The sequence below is a fragment of the Metopolophium dirhodum genome, chromosome 2 (genome assembly GCF_019925205.1).
Source record: "Metopolophium dirhodum isolate CAU chromosome 2, ASM1992520v1, whole genome shotgun sequence".
NCBI lineage: Eukaryota > Metazoa > Arthropoda > Insecta > Hemiptera > Aphididae > Metopolophium > Metopolophium dirhodum.
In genome coordinates this window covers 11,975,610-12,001,124 of record NC_083561.1, presented here as the reverse complement: position 1 = coordinate 12,001,124, position 25,515 = coordinate 11,975,610, and the positions used below count along the sequence as shown (strand labels likewise).

General features: G+C 27.3%; 3 protein-coding genes across 9 annotated transcripts; 2 read left to right on the top strand and 1 right to left on the bottom strand.

The window, feature by feature from the left end:
• Positions 1 to 467: 467 nt before the first annotated feature.
• LOC132937989 (protein AAR2 homolog) lies at positions 468 to 2,662 on the bottom strand. Its single transcript, XM_061004638.1, has 6 exons — positions 2,525 to 2,662; positions 2,257 to 2,464; positions 1,918 to 2,147; positions 1,663 to 1,843; positions 1,478 to 1,591; positions 468 to 1,388 (listed from the first exon to the last, which is right to left on the bottom strand). Exons 2-6 carry the CDS (start codon positions 2,421 to 2,423, stop codon positions 962 to 964), a joined length of 1,119 nt encoding a protein of 372 aa, XP_060860621.1. The 5' UTR covers positions 2,424 to 2,464; positions 2,525 to 2,662; the 3' UTR covers positions 468 to 961.
• A 243-nt stretch (positions 2,663 to 2,905) lies between these two features.
• LOC132937987 (translation initiation factor eIF-2B subunit alpha) lies at positions 2,906 to 10,626 on the top strand. Of its 4 annotated transcripts, none has more exons than XM_061004635.1 (8): positions 2,906 to 3,521; positions 4,194 to 4,295; positions 4,593 to 4,735; positions 7,163 to 7,279; positions 7,861 to 7,973; positions 8,067 to 8,211; positions 9,493 to 9,618; positions 10,308 to 10,626. In XM_061004635.1, exons 1-8 carry the CDS (start codon positions 3,509 to 3,511, stop codon positions 10,458 to 10,460), a joined length of 912 nt encoding a protein of 303 aa, XP_060860618.1. In that variant the 5' UTR covers positions 2,906 to 3,508; the 3' UTR covers positions 10,461 to 10,626. The 4 variants fall into 4 exon arrangements, with proteins under 4 accessions (XP_060860618.1, XP_060860620.1, XP_060860619.1 ...); XM_061004637.1 differs by having other exon boundaries at positions 2,907 to 3,420; XM_061004636.1 differs by having other exon boundaries at positions 2,908 to 3,308.
• A 5,630-nt stretch (positions 10,627 to 16,256) lies between these two features.
• LOC132937986 (proton-coupled folate transporter-like) lies at positions 16,257 to 22,777 on the top strand. Of its 4 annotated transcripts, XM_061004632.1 has the most exons (9): positions 16,257 to 16,487; positions 18,367 to 18,463; positions 18,532 to 18,803; positions 21,037 to 21,591; positions 21,659 to 21,760; positions 21,969 to 22,106; positions 22,176 to 22,259; positions 22,336 to 22,501; positions 22,576 to 22,777. In XM_061004632.1, exons 3-9 carry the CDS (start codon positions 18,542 to 18,544, stop codon positions 22,655 to 22,657), a joined length of 1,389 nt encoding a protein of 462 aa, XP_060860615.1. In that variant the 5' UTR covers positions 16,257 to 16,487; positions 18,367 to 18,463; positions 18,532 to 18,541; the 3' UTR covers positions 22,658 to 22,777. The 4 variants fall into 4 exon arrangements, with proteins under 4 accessions (XP_060860615.1, XP_060860614.1, XP_060860613.1 ...); XM_061004631.1 differs by lacking the exon at positions 18,367 to 18,463 and having other exon boundaries at positions 16,258 to 16,487; XM_061004630.1 differs by lacking the exon at positions 16,257 to 16,487 and having other exon boundaries at positions 18,290 to 18,463.
• Positions 22,778 to 25,515: the final 2,738 nt, after the last annotated feature.

Below are 25,515 nucleotides of genomic sequence, written 5' to 3'. Positions count from 1 at the left end.
TATGAATGAGTTATTAATTGATTATTAGGTGTGGAAGACAGTGATGTATGATAGTCACTGGTCAGTTCTCAGGCAGAAATGTGGTTGTCGTGTGTCGAATATAGCTATATAAATGTAAAAGTTACAAAGTGAAATATAAATATGGTTATTGAGTCTTATCCACCCATTTCAATCCGATAAAGTACTAGCAACAAATAGTACAGATATAGTATAATGTAAACAGCATTATTATAAAATAACAATAAGAGAGCATGGATAATGATTTTGATTTTTATGTCTTACAATTTGTAACTTTACTCTGATGTTAAAATAACAAAACTGTACCTATTGTAAATATGGAAAATACTTACATAATAATACTATGTCACTGAATTTTTAAGATACAGATAATCAATGTGCATATTGTCCTTTATGAACAACTAATAAGATAATATTGAGTTAATATATTATAGTAAAACTTCGTTAAATAGTGTGAATATATGATACATGACAAAACAGGTATACTTCTTTACTGACAAATGCATATTTGTAACAAATATCATGTTATATTAATATTACATACAGGTTAACAATAATAATTATTATTTATTAATATTATCAATGAATCCCAATACACAACATACACATAAAAAACAATTAAAAATTAACACCAAGATTTAATTTCTCATTAAATTCACCGAGTGCCATGACCTCTTCAGCTTTAATTTATGTTAGTATATTATTAAATGCCTGCAGTATATACATAATAAGATAGGTACTTACCTAAATATTTAACTAATATTATTTTATTAGGATATTAAGAGAAACAACTAATAACTCAATAGTTGATTTAAGTTTTTATAATATCATATTTTTAGGACATAATAAATTATATTCATATTATTAATTTTAATAAAGTTATAAAAACTAAGAAGTTGTATTAAAAGTAATAATGTGTTGGTGAGATCCCAATATTAAAAGTTTAAAATCCATCTTCAGTACAGTCCACAAAAACAGGGGCTTCGTCGTCATCCTCTTCATCTAACCCATTGAATTCCCAACCGAACTTTTGTTGCAAAAATCTCTTTATTTGAATCGTGCCATCTTTAAGATCATCTTCCAGTATACAATCACAAGTTTCTAATGTTCTAAATAATTCTTTTAGACCATTATAAATAACATTATTGTTTTCAACAATGTCGACCAAAAAGCCTTCTTCAGGTATTGTTTCTAGTTGATGACGTACTGCTATAAAAAATTTTGCAAAAAAGTTTTGATCCTGTGCAATTGCATCTTTACTCATACAAAATAATTGAAACAGCTTCTTCCAGCGCTCAAAAGACTCATAACTTAAACCAAGAAGAAAACAAATATAGGAAAATTGTAGTTCAGCTAATAAATCTATTTTACTGAAAAAAATTAAAAATAAAGACATTATTGCATTAAATTAATACTGAAAATAATATTATAATAATAACTATGTAAATATAATAATAACCTATCATGTTTTTCAGCCATGTAATCGAGTATGTATGAAGTATCAAGTGAATATTTAGTGATTTCAGAAAGTGATGAACCAGGTGGATAATGACACTCCGGAGGTTCAGTAAATCTAAATAATATTGAAAATATTAATCTATATACAAAGTACATTATATTATAATACCAATTAACAAAGTTCACCTTATTTTATTTTCTTCTTTCGGCACTAAGTTGGGCAATTGTTCATATCCAACATCTGTTTCACTTCTAATAGGACCCCATTTTCTTCTTTTTTTTGTGTTTTCCTTAACCGATGTAGGAAATAACTCCATTGCCGATCTGATTAATTTTGTTTCAGGGCATAACCTGTGTATTAAATTTTCTAAAATGAAAAATAAATAACTGATAACTAAAGGTTTATTGTTACATAGATTTATAGTTAATAGTTATACATACCAGTGAGTAGTGAAGACAAACCATTCCACTTGGATAGTTCTTCACATGGATATGGTCCCAAACAGTCATCAAAATATAAGGTATTTGTTTTGTATTGTACTATTTCTACTCTGGGTACATCTACCAAAATTTCATTGTTTGCATCCCACTTTTTTACAAGACATTCACCTTTTTTAAAACCATGAAAAAATCCACAACGTGGAGCTGTATTACCATACTTATCAGTGGCGCTGTAAAAATGATACTGTTGTTAAACATGAACTTCTTATTACAAACGTGTTTAAAATTATAAATAAGTAGTAAATTGAAATCACTAATAATACATTGTATTCATATTACCTGTAGTACACAAAATGTATACCAGGAGGTATCATTTTGATTCCTTTGAATTTATCACCAGTCGCCCAGGACATCATATCGATGCCAAATTCCATGCCCGAAGGTATGTCGAGAAAAAACGCTGTCGCACCGTTCAGATACAGTTTCATGGCCCTTTCTTGATCCATGATCGATGTATCATTCAATTCAATATTATATATGGTAGACGCTAGTATAAACAATTGAAAATAAGGTACATTTGTAAATTATTTTCATTAAAACTACCTACTTGTGTTGTAAGACGTGTTTAGTTGTATACTTTAAACATTTAAACTTGTAAACATTTAAACTTTACACATTTAAAAATCTATACATGGTAGACAGGACGTCATAACCGTGTTGTTGACAAAATTGATAATACTATCAACAAAGACAAGGTAAACAAGCTGGTAAGTGACTGTTTGTTTTGATTGGATCGCGATGTCAGCCGATGTAGTGTTGATATCACGGTCTTAGAAGATCTTCTAAGACCGTGGTTGATATCATGGCCATAATATAGATGGCGATATATCTATATGGCATTATGGCCGTAGTTTGTTGATGTACTGAAAGTAGATACTAGATAATCCGCATTCTACTTCGTGGGACCATAGATAATATAAGATCTTATATTATCTATGCGTGGGACGTGTGTGGTGGATCGGGTGATTGTGATCCTGTAATATTATAATCACTATATGTTTTTTTTTAATCTATTCATTTTTATTTTTTATCAACATGCTACAGCTACAAGCATGATATAAACAACATGGTATGATCGCAAAAGTCCAGATTTGGTCCAAGTCTGCGCAATACGTCACGTGCTTCCGAATGATCTGACCATAAAATTACGATCATACCTTGTTTTTATATCATGGCTACAAGTCTTCAACCGTCTACTGACTACTGAGTTACATCAAGTTGATCTGTTGATCGTTGATGCCATCACTCATCAATTATACTATAGTACTATACACATAGTATAAATTAATAAATACAAATTATTTAAAATAATATGATATTATAGTAAATAGGTAATTTATTCTTATTTCTTATTATTACAAATTAATAATTTTGTCGGCATAATATTCGTTTTGTAAAATATACTCATTCTGCTTGCTGACTTAAATGTTTCACTTACAATAGGTAATTAATTATTTCAAAGAAATAATTATTCATAATTTAAAACTTATTATTTTTATTCGTTAAAAAATTCTATGTTTGTGTTTAATTAATGTTTAAAGAAGGTAAGCGATTGTATGTTATATAAAATGCATGATTAACTTTAGTCAATTTATTTGACCATGTTTATGCTTTTATGCTTTATGCTATACTTCACTTTCATGTGTACTAATACCAATGTATAATATAATATATAATATATACTAATTGCATTAATATTAAAAGCTGTTGTCTGTTGATACAACAGTACTTATACCAAATACCTTTTAATTTAGGTAGCTAATCTAATTATTTTTCTCTGTACCTATTCTTTTATTTCTGTTCTTAAGAAAGAATAAAACAATGGTAATATCAATCTGATAGTATTAAGTATTTAAAACAACAATAATAATAATAGAATATATTAGACAATAATTTTGCAGTTCTAACCTGACCATTTTTTAAAACTAATTAGATGTGAATTAATAATGGAATATTCTTTAATATTTTAATACAAAGTTTGTGTTTAAGACAATTAAAATTATATCAAGAAATTATAAGTCTAATTAAATTAATATGTGATATATTATTATGTGTAGGAGAATTGTAACGCCTCAGATGTTTTATTAGTATAAAGGATATGGAGACAAAAATATTACATTTATGACACGTGTGCTGATTTTTTAACTAAATCCAGACTATATATTATAACTATTCAAAATGTTATGTAATAATACAAGGTTATATTTTTTTTTCAGAGGTATCTCAATATTTTAGTAATATTATGGAAAAAGAGTCAGATATAAGTGCTAGTATAGCAGCAATCACTACGTTAATGAAATTATTGGAAGATGATAAATGTAAGTACACTTTAGAAAATAAATAGATTTATGTACAGATTCCACATCATAAACATTTTAGACAATTTAAATTACATTACTATTTAAAGTTACAAGTTCCAACACCATCAGTTAAATAAAACAAATTTATAAATTTGGCAAACGAATATGAAAGCTTTCATGTTTTTACAATGAAAGACTCATTGATAATTATTTTTGTATTTATTGTGACAACTTACTATATTGTTACACATTTAATAATAATTGTACTACTTAAATGTAGTCAATTATTAATTTTTTTTATTTTTTAATGTTTAGCTGAAACTGTACAAGAACTCGATTTGAATTTGCAATCTGCAGTAGAAGTAATTAGTACCAATAGTAGTTTCCGTATTACTGGTGTATCTTCTGGATGTGCATTATTTATGAGGTTTATAACATTTGCCAAATTGGATAATATTGTAAGTATTTTTAAATGTATAGTGTTACTAATATTTTACTTAAATAAGTTTCATTTTGAATATTTAGACAGCGAACCTAAATTTATGGACTTCTCACAATAGCGGACTACTTATTAATGGATATTTTATCGGGTCCCAGCAAAAATATACTTTTTAGATAGGCTTTAAGTATTCCTAACTTACTGGACCCTTCGATACAACTGTAATATATTTTTAATTTAAAATAGCCAACAAGTGTAAAGATAAATATAATTTTACATTAATCAATAGTGAAAATAATTAATTAATATACTTACCACAAATATTATTCATCCGTGTTATGGCTTTACATAGACTTCATTGAAAAAATTATCAGTTCAAAAAGCGCAATTATTCATAGTTTCTATATTTGAAAAATATATGTATACATATATTATATATGTATACGAGTACACCATTATGTCTAGTGGAAAGCGAAAAAGACTAACTTTGGCACAAAAAATTGAAATTATAAAATTTGTGGAAGCAAAAAATATTGGAATACGAGCAGTAGCTGAAAAATTTAATATTGGAAAAACACAGGTTAGTGATATATTAAAAAATAAAGTTAATTTATCACAAACATTTGTGGAGCAAGGAAACGAAGAATCAAAACGCAATTTTCCAAAATCGGGCGGTGAAATAATCGATACAGTGATATTTCAATGGTACCTACATGCTCGTGTCAACAATTTGCCAATTTCGGGTCCAGTACTGAAAGAAAAAGCATTGGAATTGGCATCAGAAGTTGGCCTCAATGATTTTAAAGCATCTAATGGATGGTTGCAAAAATTTAAAGACAGGCATCAGATTTCTTATAGAACAAATCCTACATTACTAAAAGAGTGTGATATTACAGAATGGCTAAATAGTGTAAGAGAATCAATTAAAGGTTATAAGGAATGTGATATATTTAACTGTGATGAAACCGGTCTATTTTATCGAATTCTACCTGAAAATACAATGAGCTTTATAAACGAGACCTGTATTGATGGAAATTTATCAAAGGAGAGACTGACCATTATGTTATGTACTAACATGGTTGGAGAATTTGAAAAACCATTGATCATAGGAAAAGTTGGAAAACATAATTGTTTTAAAAACATTAATATAAATAGCCTTGAAATTGTTTGGAAGTGCAACACTAAAGCATGGATGACGCGTAACATTATGACTGAGTGGCTTTTAGATTTTGATTACAGAATGACTCAATCAAAAAGAAATATAGTTCTTTTTTTAGATAATGCAAGTTCTCATCATTCGCTTAACAATCTGCAATCGATTAAATTAATATTTTTTCCACCATATTTATCATCTTGCCAGCCTTTGGATCAAGGAATTTTTCAAAATTTTAAAACTCTATATCGACAATGCGTATTAAAACATCATCTATCAACAATGGACAATGGTTCTGAATTAATAAATAAAATCAATGTGCTTCATGCAATTCTTTGGATAAAATACGCTATCAATGAAGTTAAAAGATCAACAGTTAGAAATAGTTTCATTAAATCTGGTATCTTGATCTCAGGTGAAAATGAAACAGAAGACAATATTGCAACTAATGATTATAAAGCATTGTTGATTCGCTTGATTGGCGATGATTCAATTAATTATGCGGAGTTAGATAACAAACTATTGACCGAAAATCAATCATTAGATTTAATCAAAATAATGCAAGAACTCATTGACCCACAGATAAGTGATGAAGATGATACTGAAGATGATACCTCATAACTTCTAAATGAAGATATAGTCTTGACAAATTCAGGTCAAATTTTTAATTCCACTGAAAAGAAAAAAGATTAAACATCAAATTATTAGTTAAAAATCATTGTTTTTTGTTTGTCTTTATCTTTAATGTCTACTAGTAGATTTGTATGTGTTTAAAAGTTAATTTTATACATTTTAGTTTTAAGTAACATAATATACAATATAAAATCTAATTACATTGTTATGTAAATTAACAAATGTTATAAAATATGTTACTATGTTAATGTGATTAATGTGTTAAAGTTTGCTCTGCCTCTTTGTTCGTATAATATTAATCATAAACAACATTGTATACAAGAGTATTTGAGCTATTAAATTATATATACATTTAAATATACTAGTTTTTCTAGAAAATAACTAAATAAAATAATAATGTACATTGTTAATAATACTTTTTTTAAATTGCTTATTCATATTATATTGTTATAATATTAGTCGGTGTATAAAAATGATGATAGACTAATTCAATTAGATATAATTTTTATTAAAATATTTTTTACATTTATTTTAGTAAATTATAATCAAGAATCTATCTTACTGTTATTTTAATTTTAATAGTATCAAGAGCAAGAAATTTAAATTTAAAACAAAAAAGTACTTCAGTTAATATGCATACTTTTATGTACTTAATTTTAGACTTTTGCGGAGTGTAAAAAAGTTATGTTGGATCGAGGAAAAGTATTTTTGAAGAAACTTACTGATGCAAGAAATAAGGTTGCCAAAATTACTCTTCCTTTCTTTGTTGATGGCACTGTAAGTATTAATATGCATGCCTACTGTACATATATAATGTAATAAATTGGCATATTTAGATATTTTTAAAAGAAAAATATAACAGTGATAGGTTATTATGTTACATAGGTAATATAATAGTTAAAATAATATTATTATAATACATAATGTTTATAAAATATATTCTCCTCAAGTATAATATACATTCATATAGGTAACCATAGCTGTAAATATGCCATTAATGTAATGAAATTAACAATATATTTTAATAATAACGAGTAAATTGAATTGATTAATCATGTGAGAGACCTTAATGGGTTGCCTCTCTCATCAAAGTATTTTTAATCATCTTATTATTAATTTATCTGTTAATCCCTATTAATATTTTTTCACTCCTCTTATCACAATATGTACTTAATACTAGGCTGAAATCTGAATAGATTGTATCATTGATTAAATATCAATATATATATATTTAATCAATGATTGTATATACATATTTATTAAAAAACAAAAATGTTTAATTTATTATACCCCATTTACAACAGTTATGCCCTTAAATATAGATTATATTATATTCCTTGTAAATTTATTGTTTTTAGAATATCTTGACACATTCAAAATCTAGAGTGGTGTTAGAAGCCATGAAATTAGCTGTGAATTCACAAAAAAGATTTCATGTTTTTGTATCGGAGTCATCTTCTGATAAAAGCGGGTAATTTGGTGGCGTATAATATTCATATATAATAATATGATAATAATAATATAATTTATCCAATTTTTTTAAATATATTTGTTTGTTTATTAGAATTGAAATGTACAATTGTTTGAAGGCACTTGATATTCCTTGCACATTGATATTAGATTCTGCTGTTGGTTACATCATGGAAAGGGTTGATATGGTCATGGTTGGAGCTGAATGTGTTGTAGAGAGTGGCGGAATAATTAACAAGGTAATAAATTAATATACACACTTTTATCATATTAACAATATTTAATATTACAAACTTTATGTTATTCTAGCTACTATAACAATAGTCTATGAATTATAATAATATTAAATCGACTACTCACTCCCTTTTTAATAGCTCTAGGTAAATATCCGTTATCATCTAATAGTTACGTTTAGCATGCATTTAATATTATAGTAAATGTAAAATAAATAACTATACTTGGTAAGTTCATTCAATTAAGAGGGTGCTATACCCGCATACATTCTCTCTGTCTTACAAACGCATAATCAGGTGCAGCGCTTGACTTCACACAATGATTGGCGTTAATGAGTAAAAATGTAAAAATCTGTTTCAATAATCAAAATCTATTACCTAGCTAATTTTATATACAATTTATTTTATTTTTAAGAGGACGCCACACCCACATGTGTTGTTTTCGTCTTACAAGTGCATAAAATTGCAAATTTACGCTCAGCAGATCACATTTAGTTCCGTTGTTTTTTTTTAGTGCGAATTGCCCTATTATGAAACTTGATGATAAGAACATTATCTGTGTTCTTATTTTAGTTTTTTACACTACTTCAATTTTTAGCAAGTTATATTTATATAATATAGTGTAAATTAAAAATGATCATAATTTGCTTAAAAACTGAATAATCGTAAAAAACCAACATACAGTGACAACAAATGGAAGTGTGAAGTCCTCTTAAGTGTTGAATAATGCAAACATTATTATTACAGAATAAGTATTTTAAAATAATAGAAGTTGAACTACAGAGTTCTTTACAGAATTTGTACTAGTTCGATGCATACAGGTGTAACACATTTTTTTATGACAGGAATTTTATGATTTTTTGCGATGTCACCCTTCTTAACATGGTTGTAGCATGATGAATTTATATGGAGAAGCTATAACCTATAATATTTGGGTAAATACATAAAATATTTTAAAAATTTAACAAAAAAAAAAAATTTATGGGAGATATACCCTCTTAGTGCTTGTATTACAATCGTTAAGCTACCGAATTCGGCCGGTAAAATTAGTGGGTTAGGCGTAACCGAGGTTTAAACTATGATTGTAAAACGGACCCTTAGTCACACCATGCTTATGCCTCTGAAATTCAGTCTTAATGATAATGATTATAGGTGTAAGTGATTAGTTAAGTGTCCTCCAGTATATATCACTATTCACTATATATATATATATATATTGAACAATCCTTTTTTAATAGAAAGTAATTCTAGTTTAATGTTAATTCTTTTATATTTTATTTTCTATAGATTGGAAGTTGTACTATGGCTATTTGTGCTAAAGAATTCAAAAAACCATTTTACGTGTTAACAGAAAGTTACAAGTTTTCGCGAATGTATCCTCTGAATCAGAAAGATTTACCTAATGATTTCAAAGTAAGTTTACTATGCATAACCTTATGTGGTCGTATAGAGATTAAATCTAATCATAATTTTGGCTAGATTATTATTATATATATTATATATTTTTATCAAATTTATTATAATAATAACATAACAAATAACATTGATATAAAAATTATCCTACAATGTACTAAAAACTGATTTATCACGGTACAACAAATATTTTTAAGTTTATGCTAGCTTACACAGTTAAAAAAAAAGTTAATATAATTTCAACATATTATAAGAGATATTATATTATATTTTTAATTTATTCTATTAAGAAGATAGCATTTAAAATATATTATTAAATCTTATTTGTTTCTGAATCCAGGTGTACCAAAACTTCAAAATTGTTAACCTTAGCACAATTTTGGTATCAACAATGAATTATGAATATTATTTGATTCTTTTCATTTAATTTCATAATATTATCATTTAATACATTTAATTTCATAATTATCGTTTAATACATTAAAAATTTGAGACCATGATATACGATTCAATTTAGCATATTGTATCTTGTGAGATTTGCTATAGTAACTTACTGCTCTTTGGTTTTCATAAAATTGTTACCCTTAGTTGAATTCTCTAAAAGTTAATTACTGATAAATATTAATTGTCAATGTTCAAAGATCTATTATTATCTTTAGTACTAATTTATTTTATTTTTTTCATTTTAGTACAATGGGGATAATTCAAATGATGATAATTTATTATATGCTCACCCTTCAGTGGATTATACACACCCATCTTACATCAGCTTGCTTTTTACTGACCTCGGAATATTGATGCCATCAGCTGTAAGTGACGAATTAATAAAACTGTACTTGTAAATGTTTAATACATCTGGTATGTTGATAAAATTATGTTAATGAAAATGTAATGTTATGCTACATAAAAAATAAAATAAATTTAAATCATAGTATTAATCTTATAATGCATATTATTGATTGTGTTAAAACTATGTTTTTTCGTATGAAATATACCACTCATATTATATTATATTTTTCATTTGGTAAACATCAAGACGTCTGTATCGTGTGATTACTGTTGATATGGAAATAGGGGCCACTGACATCTAATTTACCTTTCAAACTAATGTTACTATTCTAAACTATTTATTCTAACCATATTTCTAGTTTATTTTAAATTAATTATTAGATAATATCATTGAGGTTTTTTTCAATTATATTATACAATATATTATAATGAAGTACCGGAAAATCAACACTCTGCCATGGTGTACTAACCTGATTTGCCTATCTAAATCACTGTGTGATCCTAATTATTTTGTAAATTCTGGACACCAATTTAAAAATATAGTAATGGAGACCAAAAAACGAAACAACCATGTAATATGTATGGCTTTGGGTGGTTGGATTTTATTTCTGAAAACGGCTCTGAAATTGTTGTTTATTCTACTAGTAATCGATCGGGGCATTTTTTGTTTCAGTTATTAAAAGTCGGGATGTTTAAAATTAAAAACAGTTTCTTGTATTTAACATTTATAATAGTTTAGATTTTGTTCTTAAAAAAAAACTCTCGATCAAACACTTATTAGACAAATCAAATTCATAAGAAATTTTTTTCAGAATTAAAATCGGACTTTTCAAATTTGTGCAGTTTTGTCTAGCTTATACCTTTGGCATTTTTAAACCTTTGGCCAAAAAAAAAAACAAAATAATTAATATTTGTGTTATGCGTTATTGATATTTAGATTGCAGATGCATGTGCTTTGTATTTATTTATACATAGTCACTTAAACTTACAATGCATTACGCACAAATTTTAACGACCCGCATACAGACATAGCAAGTTGCCTATATTGAACTCCTTAAAAACGGTCTGTATATTTGCTTCTCTCTAAACACAAATCAGTTAGCTCTGGTATCAACGACAAGCGGGGAATTTGAACAATAACCCGGCATGTCATTTGGAATATTATTCGAGCAAATATAAGTCAAGATAACTACGACTATGGACAGATTCCAAACATAATATATTAACGGAAAATGTATGGTTTCCATTACTGTGCCTGGAAAGTATGTGAATGTTCAATTAGTTTTTACTTGTGTAATAAATTATCATATTGCATTATAAAAACGATTAACAGAAATATATTTATATTTTATATTAGGTAAGTAAGTACCTAAAGACGTATTTACCTAAAATCACAACATTTTTCTATTTTTCCGAATTTGTCAACCATGATTCCCACAAATGGTATTGCTATTGCATCAACAGTTTGACCTATACATAAATTATTAGTAGATATAGGGTATAATATTTAAATTATAATCATAAATATCGTAATTATACTATGTACCTATCTAACATCTTCTATACTTCTACAGTTCTACATTGTACATAATTATAGCAACAAAAAAATGTTAAAAATACTGCAGGGAGATTCACCAACCATAGTAACTATTTTCTTTTAAATAATACAATTATTCAAAATCTGATTCTTGGATTTTTAAAATATAGGTACCTATTTAAAGTCTTAAGACCATATTTTTAAACCTTGATATTTTTTGTAATACTTAAGGAGTGTTCTGTGGAGATACAAACTTCAATATTATGTTTTTATTAATGTATTTTCTTAAACTTATCTTATTTTTATTAATAAAATTGTAGATCGTATAATATAGTATATGTACACTATAGGGAGTTGCTAGACAAATCAGTATAGCTAAAATTCGGAGTATGTATACTGTATAATATGTGAAAATAAGCTAAAAACAAAAATATGAGTTATGAACAAAAACATCTTCTAATAAATTACAAATATACATATTAATAATAATAAGTTAAAAAAGTTAAAAATATGTAAAATACCTATGTAAAATAAAATTGGATTTAATTTAACTAGAATGATTTAAATCGTGAATATTTCTTATCAAATTTAAAATATCTAATAATATCTAATAAATATAATATGAATTAATATAATATAAATATATCCTCTATTTATAAGAATATAAGGTAGGTACTAAAGATAAACAGCGGTGCCGATTTTTGAATCAAGTTTGCGGTCTGAAGAAATGAACCTTGTTTGAATATAGATTTATTTAAAAATTTAAACTTAATTTTTTTATCATAATTTGGTTGTTAGAGATAATTTTGATCCAAATTGTTGCTGATTATCAAAACATATTATGCATTATATTCATAATGTATTTAGTGCATTTATGAGTAATACACTCGTACGCTATATCTAGATACCATATTAAAAAAGGTGGATAAGTGGATGTCGCTCTGCTGTACAGTAGGTTACAAGTGGGTCACTGTAATGGATGGTGTTAAATTTGAATTCAATGATATAATATCATTGTATAAGAAAAACGATTCTGAGCGAAAACGGTCAGTCAGCCTATGATATTACCAAGTATATTTGATGATATTATTGTGAATAAAGTAATTTATAAATAACCTATTTACGTGGAGCCTTGTTTTCAATTTTCAATCCTTAGCTATAAAAGTTGAACATTTTATAAATTTTTAACTACAAAATAATTATTAAATTATAAATTTGATAAATTCTGTCCAAATTTGATCTTTAAATGCTTATAAAAAAAAACTGTGCCTATGTATTTTCAATATTTTTCAACTGCTATTGTAAAAATATATCAGGAGTCTTGTATTAAATTTTTACACTTTTTGGCCCAACAGATAAAACTTTATTGATATTTATAGAAAAAAAAACTAAAAAAATTGAAAACTGAAAATGCCCGTAAACAGCTCAAAAAGTGTCAAAATATTTTCAAAATTGTATGGTGTATAGGAAATGCTAATATAAACATTCAGTGAAATTTTCATGTATCTACAGTTATTCGTTTTTGAATTACAAGAAAATAAGGAAATCGGTACATGAGAAATCGAGTGAATATCTAATGTTGTAAAAATATGAATTTAAAACGCTCATAAAAATTTAATTTGACTTTCTTGTAGAAATTTTTTTTTTGATAAAGTTAGACAAACTTATGAGGAATCTTGTATTAGATTTTAAAATCTTAGATTTAAAAAGAAAATTTTTTATGAATTTCTAACTCAAAATAATTTGCAAATTTTCGTGATTTTTCCGTATTTTTTCAAGATTTGAACTTTAAACGTGTATAAAAAAAAACTGTGACTAAGGATTTTTAATTTTTTTCATCTGCCTTTGAAACAATAACCTAGGAGCCTTCTATTAAATTTTCAAGCTTTTTTACCCAACAAATAAAATTTTATTGATATTTATAGAAAAAAAATTTAAAAAAACTGAAAACTGACAATGTCCGTAAACAGTTCAAAAAAAGTCAAATTATTTTCAAAATTGTATTGTGTATAGAAAATGCAAATATAAACAACCAGTGAAAATTTCATGCATCTACGGTCATTTGTTTTAGAGTTACACCAATAACCAAAATCGATTTTGTTAAAAATCGATTTTGCGTAAAAATTCCCGTTTTTCCTTAATTTTTCTTTTGTTTTTCACATCGCTTTTGAAAACTACTGGGAAATTAAAATTTTGACCTCCCCAATGCACCAACGATATTCACTTTCCCATCGAACAAGATACTGAAGTCGAAAATCGAAGCATTATTTCGACTACTTATCGTGTACACAGACACAAAAATAAAAAAATAAAAAAAAAAATAAAAAAAAAATAAAAAAAAAAAAAAATAAAAAAAAAAAACACACATCATTGTAAAATCAATACATTCATCGTTTCACTCAGAATCTAAAAAATAATATTAAACAAATATACGTTTTCAGGTTAACCTACTTAAAAATGAAAACGCAACATTCAGTAGATCAATATAAACTTATATCTTACCTACCACAAAAAAAAAACTAAAGAAAACTATTTGAAGTATAGGTATATTAAAATTTAAATCTTGAATATATTCTTCATAATTATCATTTATCGCCAGTATAATATTACCTATACTTAAGAGGATTTTAAGTATTGTTACGTAAGGTTGATTTTATAATAGACAATAATATATTATATAATAAAATCAATGGTATAATTATATACATATTATGGTTATTTGGTTCTAAATACTTTAAAAGTAGGTACATAATATGACGTATAAAAACTAATTTACGATTAATAATATTATGTAAGTGTAATATTATACCTATTAATATATTATGAAATGGGTATCCTACTCTTCTAAGCTTTAATACTTACAACTTAGGACTAATACATAAAATGATAGGTATCCTAATTATCGTTCCGAAATAGATTTTATGTACCTATTAAAATTATCAGAAACTTGTTCTGTTACAGATTTTATACTTAAAAAGTATGATTTCATTCAAGAAAAAACCTAAAAATTAAAAAACGGTAAAAATGGGTTTCTTCAAATATTTAAATTTAATTAATTTAAATATAATTTTTATTTCACTTAAAATAGAAAATTTACAATCTGTAACATATGTACAATAAGCAACTAGGACAATAATTACGGAAAATATTTACAAGATGATTTAGTATGAGGAGGGAGACTGTCCAGTGATAGAACTCTCATGCGTCATTGAGGTCAGGGGCTTAGTAAATCCCTGCACCAACGTCTTTTTAACCGACTGGTAGGATTATTAGGTGGGTTTGCTTCGCCTTGATTGGCTATTATGGGGTTGGTGTGGTTGGGTAGTTTGAACTTAAATAATGTAAAACATTTAAATAATTAACAAATACCTAACAATGAATACAATTATATAATTTATTTTAAGGTGGCAAGGTGCATGGAGTGAATGACAGTCATGGAAGGAGATGTTTGTGGAAAATGGCAAACCTTTGATTTTCTTATCGATTATTGCATATAGTAACTATTGCATATTGTAACTAACTATCGAAATTTGAAGAAAATACCGATTGGACCACCACTTGCTTATCAGATACTTATAGTGAGATAACGGTCATATAGGGAAAAATATCAAGTATAATAAATTACTACTACTTGAGATAGGTACCTACTAGTAAAAAATAATGTGTAATAATTATGAAATCTAAATTTCAATTTTACTGCAGTTTAGAAACTAGTAGTAAATTGAAGTAGCCCTACCAAAAAAAAAAAAAATGAAGATGCAATTTAAATTACACAAATAGGTCACAAAGTAACAGGTAGAAACAACTCTGTATCACCCGATAAAGTGACGGACTAGTGACAACCGAATTACAATGGTCACAAATGTAACAGCTGACCAGATGGAATGAACACGTCAAGTACACAACGAAATATATAATATGTCTGGCCTTAGACCTTCTTTATTATTAATATCACTCCGATCAAGTCCGTTTACAAAGCCCAGAAATAACAACCTAATAGGCAGTTAAAAACGGGGTCTAACTACACAACTAATACAGCCAGTTATGAAAAAATAAGAATACGATTTATGGATTTTGAGGAGAAAAAATGGACTTAAAGCTTGCCATTGATACCTCTATATTTATTGAAATTATATTTAGTATTAATTTAGTATAATTTATTATAATTTAGTATGTAGGTATAAGTTATGAACTCGAGTGGGCACCATTAATAAGTATTAAGTATATTGTTTATACTCTTATAGTCCGCTTGGCGCGCAACCGACAAATAGTACACATTGCCTTACCACTACACCAACATAATAGTATACAATGTCATATTATACCAAAATAATTGAGTCTGCCACGATAGTATTGTATCTCTGTGCAATCACGCCACTATCTATTATCTATAGTTTTCTGTGTACTGCGTTAAAACTTTTAAGTAATATTTCAGAAGTGTTTGCCACACAAATCCGTTATAATTTTAAAAAGAAAATATATTATACTGATGGAATATAATATGTGTACGATCCCTACGATGTGACTACGATCATTGTTTTCTGTAAGTATTAGTCATTCTTGAGTACATTTCTTTTGTTCTGAAACGATATTATAATACACGATTTATAGACTACAATTTATAACTTGTAACTTGCTGCTTTTAAAAATCGTAATCCTAAAATGTTATTAGGTAGGTACTAATAATATATGTACTTGGCTGCTATATGCTTGTAATCGATTGGCAACTAGAAAAATTGATGATTTACAAAGCAAATATTTTGTAAAAAACATCCAAGGTCTTGGGTCATTGACATTGACACAGCCATATTTCAATATGCAGTGGTTTCTAATGTTGTGCCTTTCATAAATTATTATGCCTGTAGATGTGCTACCAATCTACCAACCATAATATTTTATACAGAATATGTTTTTTTTAGATTTTGTTGTCACAATTCGCGTTTTTAATTTTCAGTTTTACACTTAAGTGTCCCACAATTCTATAAAATTTGAAAATTAAAATTAATATTTTAGTTGCCACTTCAATTATAAGACTAATCTACTAATCAACTAATCTACTACCTTATACCTATTTGGGGGAGGGGGGGGGGGGTTGATAGGGCGTATTATATCCAAAAAAATGACTACAGGAATAACTCTCAAACTTTGTAGATTTGTCGAATTTTGATGACTATTTTTTTATCTGAAAGAAGAAAACTTCCTACAGCCCGCATCGATCTCTGATTTTGTATTTTATTTCAAATAATTGTATTAAAAAAAATGTAAAAAAGTGCTTTTTATCTTGTATTTTTTTAGACATATTATAAAGTTTGAGAATAAAATATTGAAAAACAGAGATCGATGCAGGCTGTAAAATATTTCCCTCAAGCAATTAAAAAAAAAATTATGAAATTTGGTTGATTCTACAAGGCGGTATCGTTATTCCCGCAGAGTATACTTTTGAGGACAAAATGGCAAGGGTACCGGTTGCCTTAATTACAAATAAATCTTATCACTTCAACATTTAAAATTCAAACCTTAGGCGTACAAGCCCGGTAACAAAATATAAAACGAATGAATCACTGATTACTAGAATTATTTTAATGGTGTCAACTGGCACTTGTGAGTGCATGACTTATAAATATATATAATATATATAGGTACTATATTATGTAAACATCAACCGCTAACTTAATGTAGATTATCAAGTATGTAGGTGACTCACACCACTTGACCGCAGACATTCCTCTTGGCTTTTCGTTTCTTAGTACATGTTATCTGGTGGTTTCAGCGACTTCTGTACTCTTAATTTTCCATTATAAATATCATAAATATAATCTTTACTTGAATTTTCCACCTAATTAATCCACCTTTCCTTGTTATTTTTCTCTCTACTTATCCACCGACTTAAGAAAGCTGCCGAAAGAGCACCATAATATCTTCGATATATTTTAATATTTAGTAATGTTTGATTTTATTAATAATTCCGGAAATGTTTGCTGTATTTAGGACGTAATTAGGACGTATTGCCTTATAATCGTAAGTTATGAGATTCAAATTCTCATTTATACACAAATATTACTTATAGGCTACAGCGAATATTAATTATTGAAATAACCACGGGTCTGCAGCATCGATTTCCACAACGAATGTCCCCAAATACACACGTCGCCATTAACGTTTACGTATAGGTAGGTACTTGATTGAATGTTTACGATTCTTATACATTAAGCGGACACACCGTATAGCCTAACCTACACAATTATCATGTTGACACAATGAGTCAATCACGGTTCTATGGTACCTACCATTGTTCTAAACGCAATTCAAGCCGAGTACAAACATGCGCACTTTGTAGATAACTAGTACAATACTATAGTACGCGCAACTAAGACATTTCCATACTACCTATACGCGCTACTATACGCGCGTAGTTTTTACAGGCATGCGCTTAGATCAGTTGTTGTGTCAAAATATGAATTATTGTTTATACGCCGCCGCTGCAGCATAATAATACATCGTACGAATTTACTGCGAGTGGTATTAAAATAGTAAACGCGGTGACGCTAAGTATTTGGGACTAACTGTGAAAATTTTAACGGTTTCAGTAATTTTAAAATGTACATTCGCAACCCGACAGAGGACCTAAAACGACACGGCTTCAGTCAGGAGGCTTACCTGATAATAGCGACGGTGTTTTACACGGCATCGCTGACGGTGTCTAGTAGCTTTCAAAATAACTTGAGCAGTAAAAGATCCTGCGAGCCATTAATTCCGTTCGGCGAATGCCTTGTTGGTGTTTATGAAAGTCAACACCTGGTGTATTCTAATACTAATATCTTACAGTATTTGATTTCTTTCGCAGTTGCTTTAATAGCAGGTATGTGAAAACTACATATAGATATACAGATATACTGAATAAGAAAAAATCGTGATTGGCCACCGAGTTATACTTTTTTTATTTTTTGTTTGTCACCGTTGATTCCAATAACAATATTTGAATATTACTTTTATTCCCAAAAACAAACCACTATTTTAGATTGTTTTAGCATTTGTGGATTAATGTATAATATGCACACTATTATAATAATATGAAAGTTTAATATGTATATAATGAATAGAAAGATAAAACATGTTAGGTGTATACTGTATACTGCTGCTGTTGCTGGTTGCTGCATTTTGGATATTAATCATTATCATTAAACATCCCAGATCAATCAATGATTAAAATAATACATTTATATCAACGAGGTTCATTAAAATCACTCAACACCCTATCTATCTGGTGCCCCAGTGGCGCGTTAAAATGTAATGAAAATAAATGTGTCTATACAACTTAGACTCTCCCCCATGACCAACCCCTACCTGTACACTTAAACAATAAACCCGTACCTAAAGCTGCATAAACAAATGCCTATATAGGACTCACCGTCGATAAACGTCCGACTTGTGCAAAACACAATCACTTTACAAAATTAAAATTAAATATATAACTTTATCAACTCCAGCCTATCCTAAGTAAATATTCAAAAATCTACTTCAAAGCTAAAATATGTTTTATTTAAAATCTACTACCATTACTCAATCCTATACGGTATACAAATATGAAGGTTAAGTATTAGACACTACAACATTAGTAACAAAGTAGTTTGAATTGATATTTTCCGAAAAAATTGCATTTGAAAATGCCATCGGGTTCATAATAATATACTTTAAAAGTATTTTAATGTATTTTAAATTACAACAAAATAATAAATTAAAATCGTTATTCTTCGTTAAAATATTGTATAATTTTGTCCAATTTTTTTTTTAGACATTTTAAGATATTTTGGTTACGATAAGAACTACTTATGAGAAACCTTGTATATTAGTTTCAAGCGGCATTATAAACCAGCTAAAATTTTTTTATCGATAGATATAGAAAAATAATTATATAAAAATTAAAATTGAGAATGTCTATAAATAGCTCGAAAAAGTCAAAATAATATATTGAAAATTATATCATGTATATAAAATTATAAAATAAATATTGTAAGCATCTATGGTAATTCGTTTTTGAATTACAACAAAATAAGAAAATCGTTCGACGGGAAATCGTTCAATTACGGATGTAAATCCAATGTCGTAAAATGTTAGGTATGAAAATACATCTTATATGAACTTCTACAATTTACCTAAGTAATTTGCAAATTTTCAAAATTTTGACAAAATTGTCAAAATTTTAACTTTGGCCGCTCACAAAAAATTATAGTGAAATTACACTAGTAACATCTTAAATACAACTTTGTATTACATTTTCACGGTTTTTGACCGAGCAAAAACATTTTTATTGATAATTACCTATTGATAAAAAAAACCTTAAACTTTTCATGGATATTTAAAGCTCAAAAGAGTTAAAATATTTATTATACACGGAAAATGATACTATAAATGTTTGGTGAAAATTTCAAGTATTTACGGTTATTCGTTTTTAAGTTACAACAAATAAAAAAATGAATTTCGTCAAAAACTTGTTTTGCATAAAAATATCTGTTTTTTACTTAATTTTTTTTCCCCAACGCTTCAATCCCTCCCCCCAGAATCTAAAATAATAAATATAGAATTTTTTTTTATCAAATATTTAGGTTTTCAAAAGTTAAAATTATTTAACATGGTGGACAGAGTGGCCGAGTGGACTAAAGCGTCGGTTGCAATGCCACCGTCGCCGGTTCGAATTTCGGTCACGGGCGGCACTTTTCTCCGGATAGACATCTGTCTGGAGTGAGAAGCCGCTATACCCCGACCGGGCATGGCAGATACCTACCACGGCTGCCCAAATCAAAAATTCTGACAAAACAAACACACATGTGTAAACAAATCTACAGTACCCTCCCCCCACAGTACCACAGGCTAATGACCTTAGTAGTTAAAGCCCCTAATAAAAAAAATAAAATAAAATTATGTAAAACAATATATTTCTAATAGCGTTAATGGTTTTCAAGAAATTGAGATGTTTACCATTAAGAAACCACTTGGCATTTAGTTCTATATAATTTAATTGATTCTTTATTATTTATAAAATTGCATTGCAGAATTTAAATAATTACTAATTTGATTTTATATCGTACTTGCAGGAGCATGGAGTGACAGTCATGGAAGAAGACGTAAACCTTTGATTTTCTTACCGGTTATAGCACAGGTTTTAACAGACGGTTTATACTTTGGCAATAGTTATTGGAATTGGTATTATTATAATTATTTTATCTTTCAATGGATAATTCCTGCACTTTACGTTGGTCGAAATATTTTCTGGATTGGCGTGATGTCATATGTATCAGAAAATTCTACTGTTAAATCTAGGACTTTAAAACATGGAATAATAATTGCAACTTATCCTATAAGTTCCTTAATGGGCGCGGGATTAGTTGCATTATTAAAAATAGGAATACGATATCGTGATTATGATTTTCTGTTTTTGGTACCGATATTTTTAAATTTGATTGCGTTATTGGTTATCAATTTACTCGTTAAGGACACATCTGACTCCTGTAATAGAGATATTGAGTGGCAGAGACCGAACTATGTTCTCAAGGAGTTCACCGATTTATTTAAGGATAAATTAAAGAGTTCGGCTGTTGTATTAGCTATATTGATAATATGTCAATCAATATTGGTAACAAGAATAGGATGTAAGTAATAATTATTATTTTTATAAATTTTGTACATTGGAAATTGTGTTGACATTTTATATTTCAGGTGACTATGATTTAATAATGTTGTATATAAAAGAGTCGTTTATGTGGTATAATGATGAAGAAGTTTGTTTTACCGTTTTAAAAACGATGGCCATATTTGTCGGTAATTATTCAATTATATTAATTGTTAAAAAAAACCAAATTATTTTTTGATGAATTTTTAGTATTTAAGTATAGTTAAGGTAGGTAGGTAGGTTAAGTTTAGGTATTGGGGACCTAAAAATGTATATTCAGTATTAATACTTTTTAATTGTTTTACATAATTTATCTTAAGCTCATTTATTATATAGGTACTATTTTTTTGTTTCCAGGAATTGTGTTTTCGGTTTCGGTTTTAAGTCATTGTATGAAAATAAATGATTTACTAATTAGTATTTCAGTTTGCTGCTTTTACATCGCAGCTGCTGTATGCTACATTTTTGCCGGTCAATTTTTTCAAATATTTATGAGTAAATATTAATTTATATTTTATAATTCATATTATAATCATACCAATATAATAATATTTTTTGTTTTAGTTACAATAATTTATTTATGCCATGGAACAGTGGTCACTATTATTAGTTCGTTAACATCAAAATTGGTACCAATCGAACAACTCGGTATCTGCGTATAGACTTTTATTATACTATTATTTGTCAATGTTATTAGAAAATTATAATATTTATGTACTTCTAGGTCGTTTAAATTCCATTCAAATGTGTATGAACTCCTTGTTGACTGTTGGTGTAGTTACGGCTTATCAATTAGCATTTTATTACATTCATTATACTAAAGCTGGACATTTGTGTCTGTTCACTATATTGTATGTCGGTTTGACTCTACCCATATTATCTGTGTTTGTGTAAGTCATTTTTCATTTCAAAAATGATTTATTTACTCATACCTATTAAATATATTTATATTTACTTTTTTTAGGATTTTGTATTCTAAGTACAAACATGTCATGCAAAACGATACTCCTACAGTAAAACAAGATAATATATACGTTATAAGTTAATAATAATGTTTTAATGTTATTTTATATTTTATTTGTGGAAATTGAATACATATAACTGCTATTAATTAACTTTTGAAAACAGAAGGAATATTATATTATTGGTTTCATTTTTGTGTTAAATTGTTTATTGTTCATTTTTAGATTCTGAGCGGAGCGAGGAAGCTAGTGGTTTAAGGTTATACAATGGTGTTTATTTTTTTTTATTTTACTTTTTTTTTTTATATCCTGTATACACAATTTCTACCAGAAGAAGTGCTTCGATTTCAACATATAGTACCTTATATTTTAGTAAATTGGATCAAGATGGTACTTTTGACAGGTCATTTTTCGATTTTCTCAATTCTCAATAGTTATTTAATGCTACAGGAAAAACTACCGACAAATTACAAAAACTGGCTAAAAACGGGATTTTAATTTCTAACGCTTTGTTTATGGCCAGAGCAACGAATAAAAAATAATAATAATATTATAATATTAATTCAACTAACAGGCTATAATAATTAATAATAACAATATAAAAAATCCAGACTGACACACCCTTTTCCGCTCAGAATCGTTTTTCTTATACAATGATATTATATCATGGAATTCAAGTTTAATACAATCCATTATACATTGGCCCACTCTTAACCTACTGTACAGCAGAGCGACATCCACTTACCTGATTTTAGATTCTGAACGAAGCGATGAATGTATTGATTTAAATTTTTTATTTTTGTGTCTGTCATCACCTTTTAGGACAGTAAAAGTGCTTGGATTTTCTTCAACAGTAACTTTTCTGATAGGAAAGTGAATCTAGTTGGTACTTTGGGGGGTCAAAAGTAGGTTAGGTTTTCCCAGTAGTTTTCAAAAGTGACGTGAAAAACAAAAGAAAAATTAAGGAAAAACGGGAATTTTTACGCAAAATCTGTTTTCGAGAAAATCGATTTTGGTTTTTGGTGTAACTCTAAAACAAATGACCGTAGGGACATGAAATTTTGACTGAATGTTTATAATTAAATTTCCTATAGACCATAACATTTTCCAAATATTTTGACTTATTTTGAGCTGTTTACGGACATTGTCAATTTCCATTTTTTTTAGTTTTTTTTCTATAAATATCAATACAATTTTATCTGTTGAGTAAAAAAGCTTAAAAATTTAAAAGAAGGCTCCTCGGTTATTGTTTCAAAAGCAGATGAAAAAAATTAAAAATCCTAAGTCACAGTTTTTATTTATAAGCATTTAAAGTTCAAATTTTGACAAAATACGGAAAAATCACGAAAATTAGCAAATTATTTTGAGTTGAGAATTTATAAAAAATTTTCTTTTAAAATGTAATATAAGATTACTCATAAGTTTGTCTACCTTTATCAAAAAAAAAAATGTCTACAAGAAACTTAAATTAAATTTTTATGAGCGTCTGAAATTTATATTTTTACAACATTTGATATTCACTCGATTTCTCATGTAACAATTTTCTTATTTTATTGTAATTAAAAAACGAATGACTGTAGATACTTGAAAATTTCACTGAATGTTTATATTAGCATTTTCTGTTTTCGAGAAAATCGATTTTGGTTTTTGGTGTAACTCTAAAACAAATGACCGTAGGGACATGAAATTTTGACTGAATGTTTATAATTAAATTTCCTATAGACCATACAATTTTGAAAATATTTTGACTCTTTTTGAGCTGTTTACGGAAATTGTCAGTTTTCAATTTTTTTAGTTTTTTTTTCTATAAATATCAATAAAATTTTATTTGTTGGATAAAAAAGCGTGACAATTTAATATAAAGCTCTTGATATATCGTTCTAATAGCAGTTGAAAAATATTAAAAATACATAGGCACAATTTTTTTTTATAAGCATTTAAAGTTCAAATTTTTACAAAATTTATCAAATTTATAATTTATTAATTATTTTGTACCTAGTTAAAAATGTATAAAATGTTTAACTTTTATGGCTAAGGATTGAAAATTTAAAACATGATTCCACGTAAATAGATAAATATATAAATTACTTTATTCACATTAATATCATCAAACTTACTTGGTAATATCATAGGATGACAGACCGTTTTTGCTCAGAATCGTTTTTCTTATACATTGATATTATAATATCATTGAATTCAAATTTAACACCATCCATTACAGTGACCCACTTGTAACCTATTGTACAGCAGAGCGACATCCACTTATCCACCTTTTTTTATTTTGCCATGATAAATCAATAGAAAATATAATACTATTTAACTTGCATCAACAATGCTAAAGTTAAACATATTCTCATATTCTATATTATATTGGGTTCGGCTTTTGAAATTTAATACTATGAAATTAAATATTCTTCTGAACAATTAATTTTTTAAAAAAAATCAAATATTATTCAGCTTATTAATACAGAGTGCTTAACATTTGGTTACTTATAATCTATATAGATTTAATGGTCAAAATGTTGGAGTATACATTATTTTCTCCTATATTTAACGATCCATTATTATGGACTCCATTTGCATTTAACCTAAGTCGTAAATGCTTAAGTATCTATAATTTATGATAAATTAGCTTATGTTTGGCATGTATAAACTATACAACATAATACTGTATTCATCAACGATTTAAAAAAATCTTATTTTCTAGAATATTAATTTCAGACATTTTAAATCTTAAAAATCACTATAATTCCAAATTGGCAAACCTAAACGATTCCGTGTATTTAACGATTAAAAAATTACAATTACAATTTACTTTACAGATAATCGCTGACCTTTGATAAAATTATCATCAACAGGTTACCAATCTACCATAAACTACTACAAGGTGTTATTTCAAAAAATAAAGATTCTATATAATTTGTAACTTAATATTATACACG